The sequence below is a fragment of the Chiloscyllium plagiosum genome, chromosome 16, assembly GCF_004010195.1.
Source record: "Chiloscyllium plagiosum isolate BGI_BamShark_2017 chromosome 16, ASM401019v2, whole genome shotgun sequence".
NCBI classification, from domain to species: domain Eukaryota; kingdom Metazoa; phylum Chordata; class Chondrichthyes; order Orectolobiformes; family Hemiscylliidae; genus Chiloscyllium; species Chiloscyllium plagiosum.
Genome location: NC_057725.1, coordinates 30,016,021 through 30,035,312, shown reverse-complemented (window position 1 = coordinate 30,035,312; position 19,292 = coordinate 30,016,021). Strand labels below are relative to the sequence as shown.

At 38.6% G+C, this 19,292-nt stretch overlaps 1 protein-coding gene across 3 annotated transcripts in view; it reads left to right on the top strand.

Moving 5' to 3' along the window:
* Nucleotides 1–19,292, top strand: part of usp47 (ubiquitin specific peptidase 47) — a 183,224-nt gene that overhangs the window by 149,461 nt on the left and 14,471 nt on the right. For all 3 annotated transcript variants that reach the window (XM_043705674.1, XM_043705672.1, XM_043705673.1), the window contains 4 exons: nucleotides 638–757; nucleotides 2,531–3,311; nucleotides 13,655–13,830; nucleotides 17,092–17,172. In XM_043705674.1, coding sequence (XP_043561609.1) covers nucleotides 638–757; nucleotides 2,531–3,311; nucleotides 13,655–13,830; nucleotides 17,092–17,172 — 1,158 coding nt within the window. The remainder of the gene's footprint in view (nucleotides 1–637; nucleotides 758–2,530; nucleotides 3,312–13,654; nucleotides 13,831–17,091; nucleotides 17,173–19,292) is intronic.

Here is a 19,292-nt window from a genome sequence, read left to right as displayed (position 1 = left end):
GTTTCTCACATGATTGTCTAACAGTAAATGCTCCTTATAACTCGAATCATGTTGAGCAAGATTAAAAATAGAATGCCAATTTGACAATGATCTTGAAATATTCCCTGAAAATGCATGTATCTCGCAAAGCTTTGACCTCCATTACTAAATAATCAGCCACTTTCATACCTCAGATGATGTTGGCTCTCAAATGAGTAACTCTTAAAGCTTAATAGTTTGAGATTGAACGTATTCCTTTTGACCATAGCACGATGTAGTGTGGATCAACAGTTTTATTATTTTTGTTAAATATGCATGACTCTGTGTAGATGTAGCTGTTCACATCTCATAAAGGTCTGCCAACAATGTGGTCAGTTAAAACTTACAATGTAGTTTCCAATATATTACTGCATTGTGAATTATGTCAGAATAAAATCTAAAGTTTTCAAATAAACTAACCAGTTTTTCTTGAGAGCCCCACAGGTGGGGTGTAGGCTAAGGGACAGAATTCTTATGTTACATTCCTCAACTGATATCATTCTTTGACGTGTGATTACAAGAATGATAAGAAATTGTGGGCTTTTCCTCTGCTTTAAAAGAGTGCGCTGTTCTGAAAAACTATTACTTGATACGGACCATGTCCTCTGTTTGATCCTAGGCCACGGGACTCTCTTTTGAGACAATGCGTATCGTACTGGAACGTTGTTGCAATGATCTGCGGTTGCTTTCTGTACCTAACAAAACACTGAAGGCAGAAGGGTTCTTCAGGAGTAATAAGGTGAGCTCAAAAAGTGAATTTTGCAATAGATGGGTGAATAGCATATTGCAGAACTACCTGGAGGGAGCTTAGTTGCTGTAGTTGTTCTGGGTGATGAATCAAAATTTTAAACAATTTCATTATACTACCAGTAAAACAGGTACAGTAACTTATCAGAGAACCTCATAAATGTTACAGCGGAGGACAAGGCCATTTGGCTCATTATGTCTGCATCACCCCTCTAAGTGAGCATTGTGATTTTCCCCATACCCTTTCTCGTCTTTTCTATTTAAATAATTATCCGATGCCCTCTGGAATTTCTCAAATGAACCTGTCTCCATCATGCTTCCAGGAAGTTCATTCCAGATCCATATCACTCTGAGACATCATTATATCTTGAGTTGCTTCAAGTTGAAATCATTGGCTTGGAGATGGATAGTGGTTCCTGGAGATGACACTCCAAAACTTTCACAGTCTAGGATGCACATAAATGTTTACAACCCAATTGTTTCACTGGCAAATCACTTTAAATTTGTGCTTCTCATCTTGATCTTTTGATGAGTGAGAATAGTTCTCCCTATCTCAACACTCCAACCTGGTGATTTTGAACATTTCTACCACATCTCGTTTTAGCCTTTTTTATTTTGCAAAGAGCAGTCCCAACCCCTTCAAATCTATCATACTAATCAACCCACCTTTTCCTTGTGACTTCTAATTCTATACTAAATAATTATTTCTAGAAGCTTCCCTCCTCTGAAGTTAAACTTATTTCTAATTGCTAAATGATCCTACAACCTTTTTACAGGGCATGATGTTTGCAATTCTCCAATCTTTTGGCACTGCCTCTGAGATTAGGAAAGGCTGAAAATTTATTGCCAGTGCTCCTTGCAATTTCTCACTTCCTGCCATATCCTTGGAACATGATTTTAGTGTGATGCAAGCTGCAATGTAAAATTAAGTTATGAAATGCTGTCTGGCTAAAGGAAAAGTTCATATTTTAAACTAAAACAATATCATTAATTTGAGATTAAGTCGGGTGATAGATGGTTCCCTAATACACTGAATTATAACCTGTGTTAATAAAAGATCATACGCTATTTGAAATACATATTTCTATTCAGGGAGCGTAAGCCGAGCTTTTTCAACCTCTAATCAGAAATGTTCGGAAGGAATAGACCGTTAACTTGAAATCTGAGTTTTGTAGATCATTGAAAATCAAGCCATTTAATATTTTTGTGCTGAATGTACCACAGGCAGTGTGCAAACATGGAAATGAAGACTTGCATTTTATAGCACCTTTTCATGACCTCAGAACATTTCAAAGCGCTTTACAGCCTATGAAGTGTTTTAAATGTAATCACTATTGTAAGAAATGGAGTAGACAATTTGTGCAGCATTATTTGAATGATGACTAGATAATTTTAATATTACACAGATTAATATCAGCAAAGCAACAATTTTCTTGTTCTTTTATAAAATAACAGCATGGGATCTTTTACCTTTGAAAGGCAGCATCTTAGTGCACCACTCCCTCCATACTGGCACTGAGGGTATCAATCTGGCGTTTGTGATGAAATCTTGAAAGCCCATAACCTTCCACCTCAATGGTGTGAGGGCTACTGAGTGAGCCACATCTGACGTCACAATATAAAGCACGTGGAATATAGCATTTTAGAAAGAAATCCATGCAACTTGGAGTTTTATGAGCATTTCTATTGCCATTAATTTCATTTTCAGTGAGCTTGCATGCCAGTGATTTTAATTCATGCTAACTTGAATTTTAATGTGTTCTAGATATTTGTTGAAAGCTCAGACATCCAGGATAATCAAGTAGCTTTCACTGAGTCACAACTCTGGCATCTACTAGACCAGCATGCCAATACCATTCGACTATACGTTTCATTGCCGGAACAGTCACCAGGGTCTCAAGGACTAAGGTATCATCACCAAAAAGCTGCAGGGGATCCAGGCAGCCAAGAGGACAGCTATGAATGTGCAAAAGGGCCTCTGACACACAGGAAACCTGTGGAAGCCATTTTGGAAGAAAGCACTGAGAAATTGAAGAACTTGTCATTGCTACAGCAACAGCAGTCATCCTGCACTCCAGGGGAAAATGGTGACGGTCTCAAAAGTGGAGAAGGCAGTGATTTTGAAACCATTGAGTCACCATCACAAGAGGCTGACTCCTCAACCTCTGTGGACAATAGGGAACTGGAAAACCGGATTCCCCCCTCTGATCCAGAGACCCCACTCCAGTCAGAGGAACGATCAGATTCTGACGTGAACAATGACCGGAGCACGAGCTCCGTGGATAGTGATATCCTCAGCTCGAGTCACAGCAGCGACACTTTGTGCAATGCAGAAACAGCACCTATACCCCTGACAAATGGGCTGGACTCTCACAGCATTACATACAGCCGCCGCTCAAAGACTAATGAAGGGAAGAAGGAAACGTGGGATACGGCAGAAGAGGATTCCGGAACAGACAGTGAATATGACGAAAATGGAAAGGCCAGGGGATTGACACGGTACATGTACTTCAAAGCAGAGCAGTGCACTTCTGAAGATGGATCAGGTGATGGACAAAAAAGCATGTTGTGTTTCATGTAAGGTGCATATTAAAGGAACTTTAATACATTTATCTTTGCTTGGTGGTAGAATTGCTAACAGCATACTTTTTATCACTATCAATCTCCTAAATAATTCATAATCTGATTTCAAAAAGAGTCAAAGTTCTCTTTAGTCAGGTGACACATGGGTATCTTACTGCCTTTTCCAATTGTTCCATCCCACATAGTCTGACAGTACTCTGCACAGTAACAGGCTATTCAATTCGACTGTTCATGCTGCTATTTAAACTCCGCATCAGCAATCTGCAACTATTGTCTAACTCCATCACCAAATTCTCCTGGTCTTTGCTCTAGCATATATTTATTAACTCTGATGACGAGTCATCTGGACTCAAAACATTATCTTGCACACTGTATGGATGGTGCATGACCCACTGTGATTTCTAGGGTTTGTTGTTTTCAGTAAAAATTCCAGCATTTGCAGAATTTGTTTTTACATTTATTTATCATGCTCCCTTATGTTCTCAAAGTTTAGAAGAATGGGACCTGACCTTATTGTAATATAAAATGCTTAAGGGCTTTAGCAAAGTGAATGTTGGGAGTTTGTTTCTTCTGACTGGAGAATTTAGAACTCGAGTCGATGGTCTCAGGATAAGGGGTCAACAATCTTGGGCTGAAATAAGGAGAAATTTATTTACTCAAAGGATTGTGACTAATTAGAATTTTCTATCCCAGAAGCTCCATTGTTGAGCATATTCAGGACTGATATAGAGTTTTGGATATCCAGTCCAGAATTGTGGAAGTGAACTGGAAGATTGTAATAATCTTTGGCTAATTCAGGCTTGAAGGGCTGAATGAAATGCTATTTTCGTATTCTTCTTGAATGCACCTGTGCTGTTAGCCTCAATTGTTTATGGCAGCGAATCTCACATTTGTAGAACACTCTGGGGGGGAAAAATAATTTCTTCCAAAATCCCAACCAAAATTGTTGGTACCCATTATATAGTGATGACCTCTCTAGTTCTGGATTCACCAGCAAGTGGAAATGCATCTCCCCTATCCATACTTTTCATATCCTTAATTAAAGATTTCTTATCAGGTTACCCTCAGGCTTCTCTTTCTGGAGATAAATGCCTCTGTGTTCAATGTTTCCTGATGGTATGTATGAGTATCATTCCAAAATCTTGTTTATATCTTCTGCTTCACCTCAAAGCTACAGTTTGAAGATCAAGACTGTTCACTCTACTCCCTGTGGCCTAATCAAAATGCTGTCCAAATTTCATGTAACTTCTGTTTGCTTTTAAATTGTACCCCCCGAGAAGTAAACTCTTTTGTTTGCTTTTTTAATGCCTTATTAATCTGTCACTTTGTGTTTTAAGTATCTGTACTGTCAGTTTCCTCTGTTCCTACCAAAATAACACCCCATCATTCATGTATTAATTTTCTAACTGCCTTCCCAATCTGAAAGTTAATTTGAAATGTTCTCTAAATCACTTTCTGTAGCAATCTCCAAAGCTTTGTGCACCTAGCAGGACTTAAACTTCATTTTTGAAATCATTTGAAGTTAAATTTGTCTCAAGTTGAAGGCTGCATTCAGTAAGGTTTGATAGTACTTTAAATGTTCACTAAACATGTATTACAGTTCCTTTAATACTTTATAAGAAGTATATGCCACTCTTTTTACAAAAAAGATTTAATTTATGTTTCTCCCTTCAGATAATGCATTATTCCCAGCCATGTGATGGGGTGATGCTCAATGATTGATGCTTGCACAGCTGGCTAAGTATTATGTCGTCTTCAAATTTATGGCCTGTAGTTGCCCCACTGTAGGGTGACTGAGATCAGTAACTTAAAGGATGCAATTGCAAGCACAGACAGACATTCTACTATTTTTGCCTACCCTCTGTAGTTCTAATACTCATTTTGCCCACATTATTCCCTATTATTTCTTCAATTATAATATAACTGCTTTTGGGGGGGGGGGGGTCATTCTGTGCCTCTGAAAATGAAACATTTGCCACAGAGTGGTGTAGCCAGGATTGCAACTGTATCTTCTGTTTTGAGCTATAAGTTGTGTGCAAATTTTGCTTCTGAACCATATCAGTAAATTTATGGCACAGTATGAGGTGCATTTGGAACATCAAAGGTTCCTATTGTGTCAATATAAAGTGGGCACATTTCAAAATGTCTGAGAAGATCAAGCTCTACTTGGAATGCTCACCATTTCCAATGTTGTCTATGATTTAATAATTCTTGCAGCATTTCTCAAAAGTACCAGTTTCAAATAACCTGAATTGTCAATCTGTTAGTAAACCGTATTAAATGAGCAGTATATTTCTGAAGGCATCCATAGTCTCCAGATGACCTGATGGCCCATCTGCTTCATAATTGGTTATATATGAAGGTGCAACACCTTTATACTTTGTACTTATGTCAAAATGTAATATGGGCACGCAAACTATAAATCTCGCCTTATGTATCGTAAGGTTTGTTTTCATACTTTGGTTGCCGATGTCAATATAAAAATTGAAAGGAGTATGAAGTTGGTCATTTTCTACAGAGTTCTCATCTCATCAATGAATTGAAGACTTGAAAACACCTGTAAATCCAGGGATAGCTTTCCCAACAACTGAAAATATCCAGTAATAAAGTTTCTATTTGCAACAGAATGTTAGATTTTGACATTTTAGAAGCTGACTAGATCATACATCTTGATCACAGGTTACACAGTATTCTGTCCTTGTCCTTATAAAAGTTAATAAAACCAATTCAATATTCCCCCTATAGTGTTCCTACACTTAGAGGCATATTGTACTTTTTAGGCTGTCATACAATCACTCTTCTATGTTGAAAGTGTGAATCAGCATGGCTGTCCAAAAAAAAAAAGAGTTGGCAATTCACATAAATTGTTACCAGTTTTCCTAGAGTGGTTATGGAGGAACTTTTTGCAGAATGCCAGTAACTAGAGGGCACAGATTTGCAATTTTTGAGAAGATTTGTAGCTCAGATTGAGGTTCAGGTTGTAAGTTGCTCGCTGGGCTGGTGAATTTCTTAGATGTTTCGTCATCTTGCTAAGTAACATCAGTGAGCCTCTGTTGAACCTCTGGTGTTGTGGACAAAAGAGCTGAATTCTAGGCATGAGAATGACTGCCCTCAACATCAAGTATGATATCAAACAGCCCTAGCAAACCTGGTGTCAGTGGAATTGAGAGATATTCTTCTGTGGCTGGAGTCATTAAGTGGCACAAAGGAAAAGCGTTATGGTGATTTAACATCAATATTCTCAGGTACTGAGCATTCTGTGTAGGAGTTTCTCAAGGTAGTGTTCTCAGCCCAACCATCTTCAGCTGTTTCATCAATGATCTCCCCTCCATCATCTGGTCAGAACTGAGAATGTTTGCTGATGATTGTATGATATTCTCAGATACTGAAGCAGTCCATGCCCAAATGCAGCATGACCTGGACAGTACTCAATCGCTGTTCCTTCAATGTTGTTGGGTCAAAATCATGGAACTCCCAAATAGCATTGTGGATGTACCTACATCAAGTGGACTGCAGTGGTTCAAAAAGACAGCTCGCCATCATCACCAGGGATGAGTTATAAATGCTGGTGCAGTCTGTGACACCCCCATTCTGTGAATGAATTTTAAAAAGCTTTGATTATATTTTATCCCTCCTGTGTACTCTCATCCAATAAAGGAAAGCATTCCATGTGTTTTCTTTACCATCTTATTGACCTGCGTTAACGCCTTCAAGGACTTATGGGACATGCACTCCAAAATCTATCACTTTCTCTACCCCTTTCAAAATCCTCTTAATTTGGTATTGCTTAGCTTATTTGCCTTTCCCAAATGCATTGCCTCACTTCACTAGATTCAATTCTTCTTACCATTCCTATGGCCACTATTCAAGTCAAAGCTACAAAAAGTGAAATCTTGGTCGGAATTTATTTTTGGAGGGGGTGGGGTGTGGAATGGGAGGTTCTCATTTTGTTGATTTGGTTTGAGGTTACCCACCCAGTGAATGTAAGAAAACTGGGGGCTTATCTGGGATTGATTTGGTCTGAATTTGCTTCCAACATGATGTTTCTACCTCATGGAGCAATGCTTGCATTATCTCCAGTGACAAAACAAAGCAGATGTGAACCCAATTGATATTTATTTCAGCTAAGAGTTATGTGCAAACATTACGTTCTTTAAACACGTCAGTGTCTCAGCTGACATTAAGCTGCAACATTAATACAACATGGTTCCAGTTGCATGTCAACCTTCAAGAGGTCTGAGGCAAGGAGGAATGTGAAATCTTTATCTTCTCAGGCCACATGCTATGATGTAGCAATGATTATGTAATCATGTTTCTTAAATGCATATTGACTATGAAACATAGCACCATTCCCTTTTCCAAAGACAAAATTTCATCCCAAACGGATATACCTGGTTGTACGCAGGCATGTGTTGTCAGTTTGATAATGATACAAACAAGTTGAGCAGAGTTTACAAGACTAAACATTTATCTCTTTCTCATTCTGAGTTCTATTGCTTTTTCAATTTGAGAATTAATGGGATATGTTACCATATGTTTCAAAATCTAAACTTTTTAATGAGTAAATAACGTTTATTTTCACCCTGTATTTTACCTTTATTTCTTTGGCTGAATAAACTATTTTATTGCTTACAACCAAACCTGCGAAACTGCTTGCTTACATTTCCAAGAGAGACTACCTGGTCATAACCAAAACAATGTTTGACAGCTCATTCTGATCTGGTGATTATATACATGAGAGAAGAATGCATTATTCTCTGCTTCAATTTGACAACTTTCTGCTTTTGTAACTCAACATCATCTCACAAACATTATTGTCTTGAGTGTTCTCTCTCACACTTTTTGCATGCTTTTTGTGTCATAGAGTCATAGAAATGTACAGCACGGAAACAGACCCTTTTGTTCAACTTGTCCATGCCGCCCAGATATCCCAACCCAATCTAGTCCCACTTGCCAGCACCCAGCCCATATTCCTCCAAACGCTTCCTATTCATATACCCATCCAGACGCCTTTTAACTCTTGCAATTGTACTAGCTTCCACCACTTCCTCTGGCAGCTCATTCAATACACGTACCAACCTTTGCATGAAAAAGTTGCCCTTTAGGTCTCTTTTCTATCTTTCCCCTCTCACCTCTAGTTTTGGACACCCCCACCCCAGGGAAGGGACTTTGTCTATTTATCCTATCCATGCCCCTCCATGATTTTATAATATAAGGTCACCTCTCAGCCTCCGACACTCCAGAGAAAACAGTTGGTTAAGAAAAAGGAAGCATCTGTCAGGTACAGACAAGGTAGATCGAATGAATCCTTAGAGTATAAAGGCAGTAGAAGTATACTTGAGAGAATCTGGAGGGCAAAAAGGGGACATGAGATCGCTTTGGTAAATAGAATTAAGGAGAATCCAAGGGGTTTTTACAAATACATTAAGGACAAAAGGGTAACTAGGGAGAGAAGGGCTCATGCCCGAAACGTTGATTCTCCTGCTCCTTGGATGCTGCCTGACCTGCTGCGCTTTTCAAGCAACACTTTTTCAGCTCTGATCTCCAGCATCTGCAGTCCTCACTTTCTCCTAGAGAATAGGGCCCCATAAAGATCAACAAGATGACCTTTGTATTGAGCCACAGGAGATGGGGGGAGATACGAAATGAGTATTTTGCATCAGTGTTTACTGTGGAAAAGGACATGTAGGGAAATAGATAGTGACATCTTGAAAAATGTCCATATTACAGAGGAGGAAGTGCTGGATGTCTTGAAATGTATAAAAGTGGATAACTCCCTAGCACCTGATCAGGTTTACCCTAGAGCTCTGTGAGAAGTTAGGGAAGTGATTGCTGGGTCCCTTGCTGAGATATTTGTATCATCGATAGTGACAGGAGGGGTTCCGGAAGACTGGAGATTGGCTAACGTGGTCCAATATTTAAGGAAATTGGTAAGGACAAGCCAGGAAACCATATACCAGTGAGCCTGATGTCAGTGGTTGGCAAGTTGTTGGAGGGAATCCTGAGAGACAGGGTGTACATACATGTATTTGGAAAGGTAAGGACTGATTAGGGATAGTCAACATGGCTTTGTGCCTAGGAAATCATGTCTCACAAACTTGATTGAGTTTTTTGAATAAGTAACAAAGAGGATTGATGAGGGCAGAGCTGTAGATGTGATCTATATGGACTTCAGTAAGGCATTCGACAAGGTTCCCCATGGGAGATTAGTTAGCAAGGTTAGATATTATCAGATACAGGGAGAACTAGCCATTTGGATACAGAACTGGCTCAAAGGTAGAAGACAGACGGTGGTGGTGGAGGGTTGTTTTTCAGACTGGAGTGCCATAAGGTATGGGCTAGCTTCTATTCCTTTTGCCGTATGGCACTATGATTAGCAATAATTTTGAGACATCTGGGCTATTTGTATATTTTAGAAATATCTGTGATATTATAATCCCAGCTGATGTTACTGTTAAAGTAGATTTGAGACAGCCCAGGGAATCCATTGTGGACTCAGACCTGTAAAACCTCTCTCTTGGTTCATCCCGGAGATCGTACTCTTTGGAAGTCTGGAATAAAAACCTCTTACAGACCGTTTAGTTTAATTTTAGCCATCCCCTTTATTCACTAATAGCATCACTGTTACAACATAACACTGATACCTATAAGCTAAACTAACTAGGTTCTAATAACCTAGGGGAGTAGGGTACCAGCTCTTCAAGTGCCCCAGCAGGCTACTCCGATGTACTGATACAAAGTGGCTTCCTTTATACAAAAGTTTACAAAAACATTGCATGTTCTTAATTAGACAGATTACAGTGAAAGACAACCTTTCTTCCTTACGAATTATTAATTGACAGATCTGTGCGCGCTTGACTGTTCACTCCTACAGGCCTTGAGCTATCCATCTGGTGGGAAAAACAAATCCAGCTGAGTTAGGCATCTGGTGGCGAGATAAGTTCCAATAAAGAACTACCACTCTAAATTAAGTGGGAGATGTCATAAAGTAACCTTGCACAGCTCGCAGGTATGATATCATTGTTTTACGAAATGGCTTATTAGCAAGGAGAGCAAACTTTTGACCATAAAATGGCTTCCCAACAGATTGTGTCAGAATCTCTTTAATGTTAGGTTTTGAATAAATTTTAGCTGGGAGCAGATTCCTGCTTTTATCTTAAGCACACAGTCATTCTGTACTTGAGGCTGAAATGTTACTGCAAGATTGTATTTAAAATGATTAATTAGTCTTGATTTAAACATGCCTTCTTTTCAAGTTTGTGATTTAAATTCAAATAAGACATAAGATCTGATTAGTAAGCATTGACAGTGGGGCAGTCTGTAAGGTCTTTAAAAACAAGTAAGTTAAAGCTTTATCAATATTTCCTTCTACAGAGTTTGCATTTCATAACCAGTAATGGCTACTCAAAATCATCAAAAAGTCTCAATGCAATTAAATTCAATCCATAACAGATAAGCACTAAGAGTTAATTTTCTACTGGATTCAACAGCTTCAGCATTAAAATGGTCTCTCTCTCTAGTGTCCTTCTGAACTTTCAAGTCAAGGTTTTGTAACAGCAAAAATTTCTTTTCTCTCTGTGACTGCCCCCTTGCAAGGAGTAATAAGAATCCACTATAATTGGCAGCATCTAACCGTTAATTACAAAGTTTTTGATAGTACCAAGTTTTGTTTCAGGGTCAAAATCAAACATTGTCATTAATTTCACAAGGGAACGGCTGTGAATGTTATCACTTGGTGTCCTGTTCACATAGATTCACCGATGCTAAGGCAAATGTTCTTAATAGTCTTACAGCATTCTGTTATCACTTGGTGAGCCCAGGTTGTCCCTATCTTTTGCATTCTGAGCCTTCCTGCCTATCTATTTTCTAGTACAGTAGATGTGTTCTATAATTCAGCAGTTACATTTTAGTCTAAATGTTTAAAGACAAGTTTTAAGGCTATAGGCTTTCTCATTACTACTGGACAGATCAGATCAGATCAGAGGCTGAAATCTGGCTTAAAAATCATTTTGTTTTGGTTATGACAAGGTAGTCCTGGAAATGTAAGGAAGAAGTTTTGCAGGTTTGGTTTTAACAATAAAGCAATTTGTTAAGCCAAAGAAATAAAATAGAGAGACAAAAAACAGCATTTACTCATAACAAAAATTAGATTTTTGAAACTCATGGTAACATACCCCATTAATTCTGGAATTGAAAAAGCTATAGAACTCATAGAACTAGAAAGAGATAAATTAACAAGAGAAGAAAGATAGAAAAGAGAAATTTAAAATGAGGCATGAACTCTGATTGAGCAAAGGTGAGTATTGACTGAAGAATCTTTAATTTGGGTATGTTGAAGAATTTTCTCTTTGTTTTTACAAATTCTTTGAGTATGGGCATTGCTGCCTAGATCAATATTTATTGCTTATCCCTAAATGCCCTTGAGAATGCCTCTGCTGCAGTCCTTGTGGTGTAGGGTTAGTATCTTAATTTAGTGAGAATGGAGATGTACTTCATGTCACTCTTAAAAGAAATCACCATTAATTTAAATTGTCATAGAACAGTGGACTACGCTGCTGTGTAGGTGCTTTAGTAGGAAAGGCTTCAAAGGTAGGGTTAATATTTTCTTGGGTGTTAATAAATACTGGTCAATGTGACATGGCAACCCTTGACCAGTAAACAAAGCCCAACAGAAGGGAGGAAAGAGAAAACCAGATCCTGTGGGGTTGCGGACGTTACAGCAGAGGAAATGGACAAAAAAAACCTACTGCTGTAAAATGTAAGGAAGTACTGCAACAGTGTCCTGCCATCAAACTCCTGGTATATTGAGAAGTGGAATTCTTTCCTGTTTGACCTAAAGAACAGAATATTGTGGAACTGTGGAGCTATGTAAGGCCATATATGCTGAAGGGCATGCTTATCTAAGATATATTTATTGTGGACCATTTTAAGTGAAATTTTCATGATCATATATATTCCAGTAATGGTTGATCTGGTCAAAAAATTGATTCCTGACCTTTGGCCAAAAATCCAAATTCTTTCTTTTTACCACTTGCTCACTAGTGAAGTCAAACTCGCCCTATTGCAAAATATTCATTGACAGAATCAAAGGCAGCTTGTTTATCCCCTTTTTTTCCTCCACATGTCAATGCATTCAGTGAAGTTTGCCACCTCAATGGTATGTGCTGCTTTCCCACCTTCTAATATTTGACAAAATTGCATCAAATGTGCAGCAGCTCGAGAAGCCAGGATAGTGGGAAAGACTGTTAGTGATTGGAGGAAGCTTTCCATGCTGAAGCAAATATGGCTAACTGAGGAAAGCCCTAGGATGTGGCCACAGTAGGAAAATGAAGCTGCAAAACACATCAGTAATAATTGCCAGAATAGAATCTCCACTTCTTGCAGGTCTATCTGAAGCTTTGGCCCAAAGCAAGCAAGAACAAAAATGTATAACAGATTTCGAAGCCATCCTATGTTATGTATTAGATTTATGGAGAGGGGCGACAGAAGGCCAACATATTGCATAATTTAAATAAAATTTCAGTCATAAAAATATTACTGGTTACTTTTGGGTGGATTTGGCAAGAATTGTCTCTGACCTAAGAATGTGAGGCTGGATTTCAGCCCCTCGCAAATATTACTTGTGTAAAAGTCAACCCTCTATTTTTCTGGCTAAATGTTGAGTGTTAGAAATGTGATTTTCACCAGTAAATATAATATAATATGATTTGTCTGTTAGCTCTCAATTTGATTTAATTTGAATTCAGGGTTTAAATAAAAACTACAGTAAGTGCAATCTTTGGCAATTTCTTCTTTAGATTTATTTGGTTATTTTGCTCTGTTTTCCCATCACAGAGATTGCAAGCAAATAGACTATTTACCCTGTCACCTAATAAGGTTACAGGTGATCTTTTGTACTCTCAATGCTAAATTAGCAACTTATAGAACAAAATGTTTTTACTCTGAAGGTTGCTGAAATGGCACTCAAACAAAATCTGTGTTAATATTTTTGTTAAACTGTTTTCCTGATGCTTGCTAATGCACATCTGCACATTTATTTATCTTGATGCTGATCACAAGGGGACCGAGTAATGCAAATTAGCAGTCTTGAGTCGGGTTAAAAAGTGTCTTTAGTGATAAGAGGTCTCTTGTAGTACTAGTAGTTATGTAGCAGTGTGCTGTTCCCCTGGGATTCTTGTAACTCATGCCTTGAATGATTTTAGCAATCTCTATTTAACTGTAAATGTTTGGAAGTGATTTGATCAAATGAGTTAAAATGAAATTGGGGAATCTGTAACAGGTTTTTATGTTAACTTTGTTCTTACAGGTTTGTTGGTGTTTGTTGATAAACGCATCACACTGGCGGCCTTCAAGCAGCAGTTAGAGCCATTTATTGGAGTTCCATCATCCCAGTTTAAAGTCTTCCGGGTCTATGCTAACAATCAGGAGTTCGAGAGTGTACGATTAAATGAGACTCTTTCCTCATTCTCTGATGACAACAAGGTGAGACATGCACATTAAATATGTGTTAAATCTGTTCATTAAATGGGATTCAGTGAATCAGGAACTCTTCACAGTGACTAACGAGAAGTGTGTTTATTTACAAGCAAAATGCTTGAGAATGTTAACACTGCAATAAAATGGCAGAAATTGTAAGCATCTGTGTAAAGAGAAATGAATTATTACTTCAGGCTGATGACCATTCAGGAAAATAGGGGCTTCAGAAGTTTTCTTTAAATCAAAAAGGTTAAAATCTCTGACATCTAATGTACAGATTAATTGAGAAGATGATCAGTTAGTGTTGCTGTTTACTGAGACCCCAGTTTCTCTATGTGATTAGCAGATAAATAGTTAAGGGTAATGGGTGGTGATGCAGCAGGTTTATAAGTTTAATAGTTTTTGAAAAAGCAATAACTCATCTCTTCTGAGACATTATCCCAATTGACGTTGCAACCTATTCCCCCCTCGCAACCGAAACAAGTCCTCAGCTCCTGATCGTCTGCACATTGCATGAACCCTCACCCACAACTTTGACAGTGGCTTGGAGGAGAACCTGCAGATTTAGGTGTTCCCATGTATCTATTGTCCTTATCCTTTTAAAGGTAGTGGTCATGGGTTTGGAAGGTGCTGTCTGTAAAGCCTTGGTGAATTTCTGCATTGCATCCTGTAGCAATTCACCAATGCTTCATAGAGCCTAACATCACAGAGATTGACAGCATGCATAAAATCATATTGAACTGTTGTGGCTGTCCTAGATCCTTTGAAAAAGTATTTATTCTCTGGAATATCCTGCATATAAATCTGTCTACCCCTCGGATTTAAGATGCTCCTTGAAACCCATCTTTTGGGTCAAGCTTTTGGTCAGCTGCACTAAATTTGCCTTGTTTGGTAAGTTTTGGTTTGTTTCTTGGAAGCACCTTGGGATGATTAATGAAGTTCTTGTTATAGTTCCAGTGCCCTGCTTTTTCTCTAATATTGTATGTTCCTTATGATGTATCCACCTAACTCACTTTTTTAAAAACAATTATCTGAAAGCTCACTTCCCAGTACTTTTTCAGGTAGTGTTCCTTAGCTCGGCACCTGAGTGAACAAATTCTTTTTGTGCTTTTTCCAATGACTTGACACCTTCTTGAGGATAATTAGGAATGGGCAGTCAATGCTTGCCTCGCCTGCGATATCCACATCCCATGAATGATTTTTTAAAATATCATGACCCAATTCCAAGTGATGATTTTTTTTTTCCCATTTACAATATTGAAGTCTCTTATCTTGAAATGTTTTATTAGCTACGTCTTGTCCTCTTTTTAGTGTTTCTTCTGTTCGGTGCATTCAAAGTTCAAATCTTAACCCAGCTTTTACAGATGCAGCAGATGCCTGTAAGTAGGTTACTAACATGCCTCTTTCCCCAAGTTTGTAAATAATGTGTAGAACAGGGATTTGTTATATTTTTCATTCATGGGGTGTGGCTATATTTATTGCCCAGCACTAGTTCCTGTTGAGAAGGTCGTGGTGAATTGCTGTATTCTATTTGATGTAGGTAACCTGACAATGCTGCTACAGAGGGAGTTCAGGGATTTTGATGCAGCCGTGCTGAAGGAATAGCAATGCATTCCAAGTCAGAATGGTGTGTGCCATAGAGGAAAAATTGAAGATGGTGGTATTTCATGTTTCTAGTGCTACAGTTGATGTTCAGTGGGTCTGTCTAGTTTCATTCCAGTTTGAGGCAGTGGTATTATACAACATTATAGTTGCATGTCGGCCAGACCAGATAAAGTCAAAAGGTTTCCTTCCCTAAATGTCATTTGTGAACCACGTGGCCTTTTGTGACAATTGACAGTGATTTCATGGTCATCATTCAATTTTTAATTTTGGATCTTGCTTTTGAATTCAAACTGAATTGACCCTCAAGTTCTCGAGGCCAGTGTTTTGAATCTGAGTTTCTGGAACATTACCTGGACTATAGTCTTAACAACATTGCCACAATGACATTGTTTCCCATAACCTTCTCCTCAGTGTGTCATCACTCGTCTGATCAGAAGATGATAGAACAAAATTCAAATGCCGTCAAGAGGATAATATTTCCTGTCGAGAAAACATGTCATGTCGCTTGTTTTGAATGCACTTGTTGCTTAACTGTTTAGCACTTTAATAGAATGCAGATACTGGTTGTTCAAATAAATGCATGAAGTGTACAGATTTCATCCTGCTTCCATCTTAAAATGTGCCTAATATTACTAAAGTTTTGATACTATAACTGAGCTATATTAAACTGACTTATGAATCCAGTACTATATTGTTTTAGTAAAGAATATTCTTAGTGGAAACCACTTCTGTATCACAGGTAGTGGTGCCTTTGCAGTATGCTTCCTAGCTCAAAAAGGCTAAAAGTCAGTGACCTGTAGTCCAATCAGGAACCCTCTATCAAACTTTCTGCACTGAAACCTCAGACACTAGGGGAATTCCAGAAAGCACCAGCTTGTCAATAATGACTAAAATCATATTTCTCCTTTATGTCGCTATTTCAAAGTTTTTTCAAAAGATTAGCAAATATCTTAAAGGAGTTCAGACACTTCTCATGCCTTCTCATGCCCTTGTAACCCTGCCGCACAGGTTAGTCTTACTCAGGAAAATATGCAAACCTCCAACGATCCAGTCTTGCTCAGTAATAGTTTGCATTTATTGAGTCCATTTAATGCAGTAAAAGCTCTTCACAAGTGTGGAAATTTGGCACTGAATGACATCGACATCAGGGCAGGCAACCAAAAGCTTGATCATTGAGGTTTTTCAGGAGAGGTTTAAGGAGGGAATTTTAGAGTTTAGAACTCTGACAACTGAAAGCGTGTCTGAGATTTCAATACAATTTTTGTAAGAAATCAAGTAACAGATGGAATGTGAGCCAATATAGTTAAGTGGTGATGATGGACATACCAGCAGCAAAATTTTCAACTGAGGCAGCAGAGTTACCCACCATCTATACCTTGACATTATGCAATTGAATGTTTATTGAGATAAAATTATGAATTATTTCACTTTTCACCTTTTCCTAGAGGCTAAGGTGGCAGGTCTCCACATGTTCGTGTGCAAAAAGGTGCTGTTTGTAGTTACGTATGTTCCGTACTGAGGCTAGGAGAAACAAGGCCACTCCTCACTTGTTGCACTATTCATAGGAAACCAGTTACCAGTCGAGCATGAACACAACTGTATAAATCTTTTAAGAGTATAGCTGTGTCAAGTTGAAATTAATATTTGAAAATATATCCATAGGTGACTATTCGACTTGGAAGAGCTCTACGGAAAGGAGAATATCGTGTGAAAGTGTACCAATTACTAGTGAATGATCCAGAGGTAATATTGATTAGTTTGACTCAACTACATTCAATGAGTAATAGGTTTGTATTTAGTCTTTAATCTGTGAAAGCACTAGGATTCCTGGTTCAGCTTCTATGTTTCAGTCACTGCAATAGGCTTGAATCATAAGATCAGAAATAGGAGCAGACCATTTGGTACCTCGAGTTTGCTCCATCATTCAGAAAGATCAGACCTGATCTTCTGCAGCAGTTTCGCTTTCCTGCTTCCTTTCAATAGCCTCAACCTTCCGTCTGAGTTGAGAGTGCTTCCCACTGTGCCATGATGGACAGCTTATGTCAATTAGGTATAGATGAGGTAATTTTCCGTTCTCTCAAAAAACACTGTTCTTACTGCTTATGCAAGTCGTTATAATTACCTTGGCAACTGATCATGTCGGGATTAAATGTTAGATAAGGCTAATAAAGAAATGTGATTTCTGCCTTGTCATGGTATTTGTGGCCATTATTCAAAATCTTATGTCCCTCAAACTATATCTTAAGGTGTTTAGAATTCAAGCAAAATTTAACTTTGTGTATAAAATCACAGTTCAACAAGTATGCAAAAGTTACTTAGTTAATTTTGGTTTTAGAATTCCTGCTTGGGCAGAGAATTGGCTGAAGTAACTCCATAAGTAAATATGTAAAGAATTTGCCTGTGGAAATTTTCACAACTTTGCTTTTTCAGTGCCATTTGGTAACTAAACATCAAAATATCATTCCATTGTCACACGGTATTTAATACCGTAAGGGGCTGATAATAGCTGGACACTGTCAAGCAACTTCCACAAATTAAAACTTTTCAGAACTAGAGAGTTGCTGGTGAACACTGTCTGCTACAGCTTTGTCAGAGGCATCCCCAAAAGTTAACTTATCAATGGATCAAAAGCAGACATGGTTGGGGAGTAATTGTGTAGATACCAAGGGACAGGGTGCCCTCCTTCCATTCCGTAAATCCTTCTGTTCAACCAAGGGAGAAGAATCCACCCCCTTCCAAATACCTTGAGCTGTACTTCAAGTTAGTTTACAGTATAACCTTTGTGACAAATGAACAGCAGCCCAGTTAAGGAGTTTGCCACTAGACTAGTAAAATATGATTTTAAATCCCATCTGTAAATCTAAATCATAGATTATAGAATAATCATTGAACAGTACTGCACAGGAACCGGCCCTTTGATCCACCATGTCTGTACAACTGTGATGCCATTGTAAATTAATTCCATCCGTCTGCACGTGGTCGTATCCCTCTGTTCCCTGCGTGTTCATGAAGCCTGTCTAAATACTACTTAAACATTGTGATCGTATCTGCTCCTACAACTTCACCTGGTGTGTTACAGACACCTACCACCCTCTGTGTAAAAAAACAACTTGCCTGGCACATCTGTTTTAAACTTTCCCCTTTTCAGCTTAATACCCTTAGTATTTGAAATTTAAACCCTGGGAAAAAGACTCCAATTATCCAATCCTCTCATAATTTGATACACTTCAATCAGGTCGCCCCTCAGCCTCCGATGCTGTAGCAAAAACAATCTAAGTTTGTCTAACTTCTCTTGATAGCTTACACACTCCAAATCAGGCAAGATCCTGGTTAATAAAAATAGAAATTCCTGGAAAATCTCAGCAGGTCTGGCAGCATCTATGGAGAGAAATCGAGTTAACACGTCCATTGACCCTTTTTCAGAACTGATGATAGTGAGGAAAAGGTTGTTTAGAGAGTCATAGAGATGCACAGCATGGAAACAGACCCTTCGGTCCAACTTGTCCATGCCAACCAGATATCCCAACCCAATCTATCCCACCTGCCAGCACCCAGTCCATATCCCTCCAAACCCTTCCTATTCATATACCCATCCAGACGCCTCTTAAATGTTGCAATTGTACCAGCCTCCACCACATCTGTTGGCAGCTCATTCCATACACATACCACCCTCTGCATGAAAATGTTGTCCCTTAGGTCTCTTTTATATCTTTCCCCTCTCACCCTAAACCTATGCCTTCTAGTTCTGGACTCCCCGACCTCAGGGAAAAGACTTTGTCTATTTATCCTATCCATGCCCCTCATAATTTTGTAAACCTCTATAAGGTCACCCCTCAGCCTCCGACGCTCCAGGGAAAACAGCC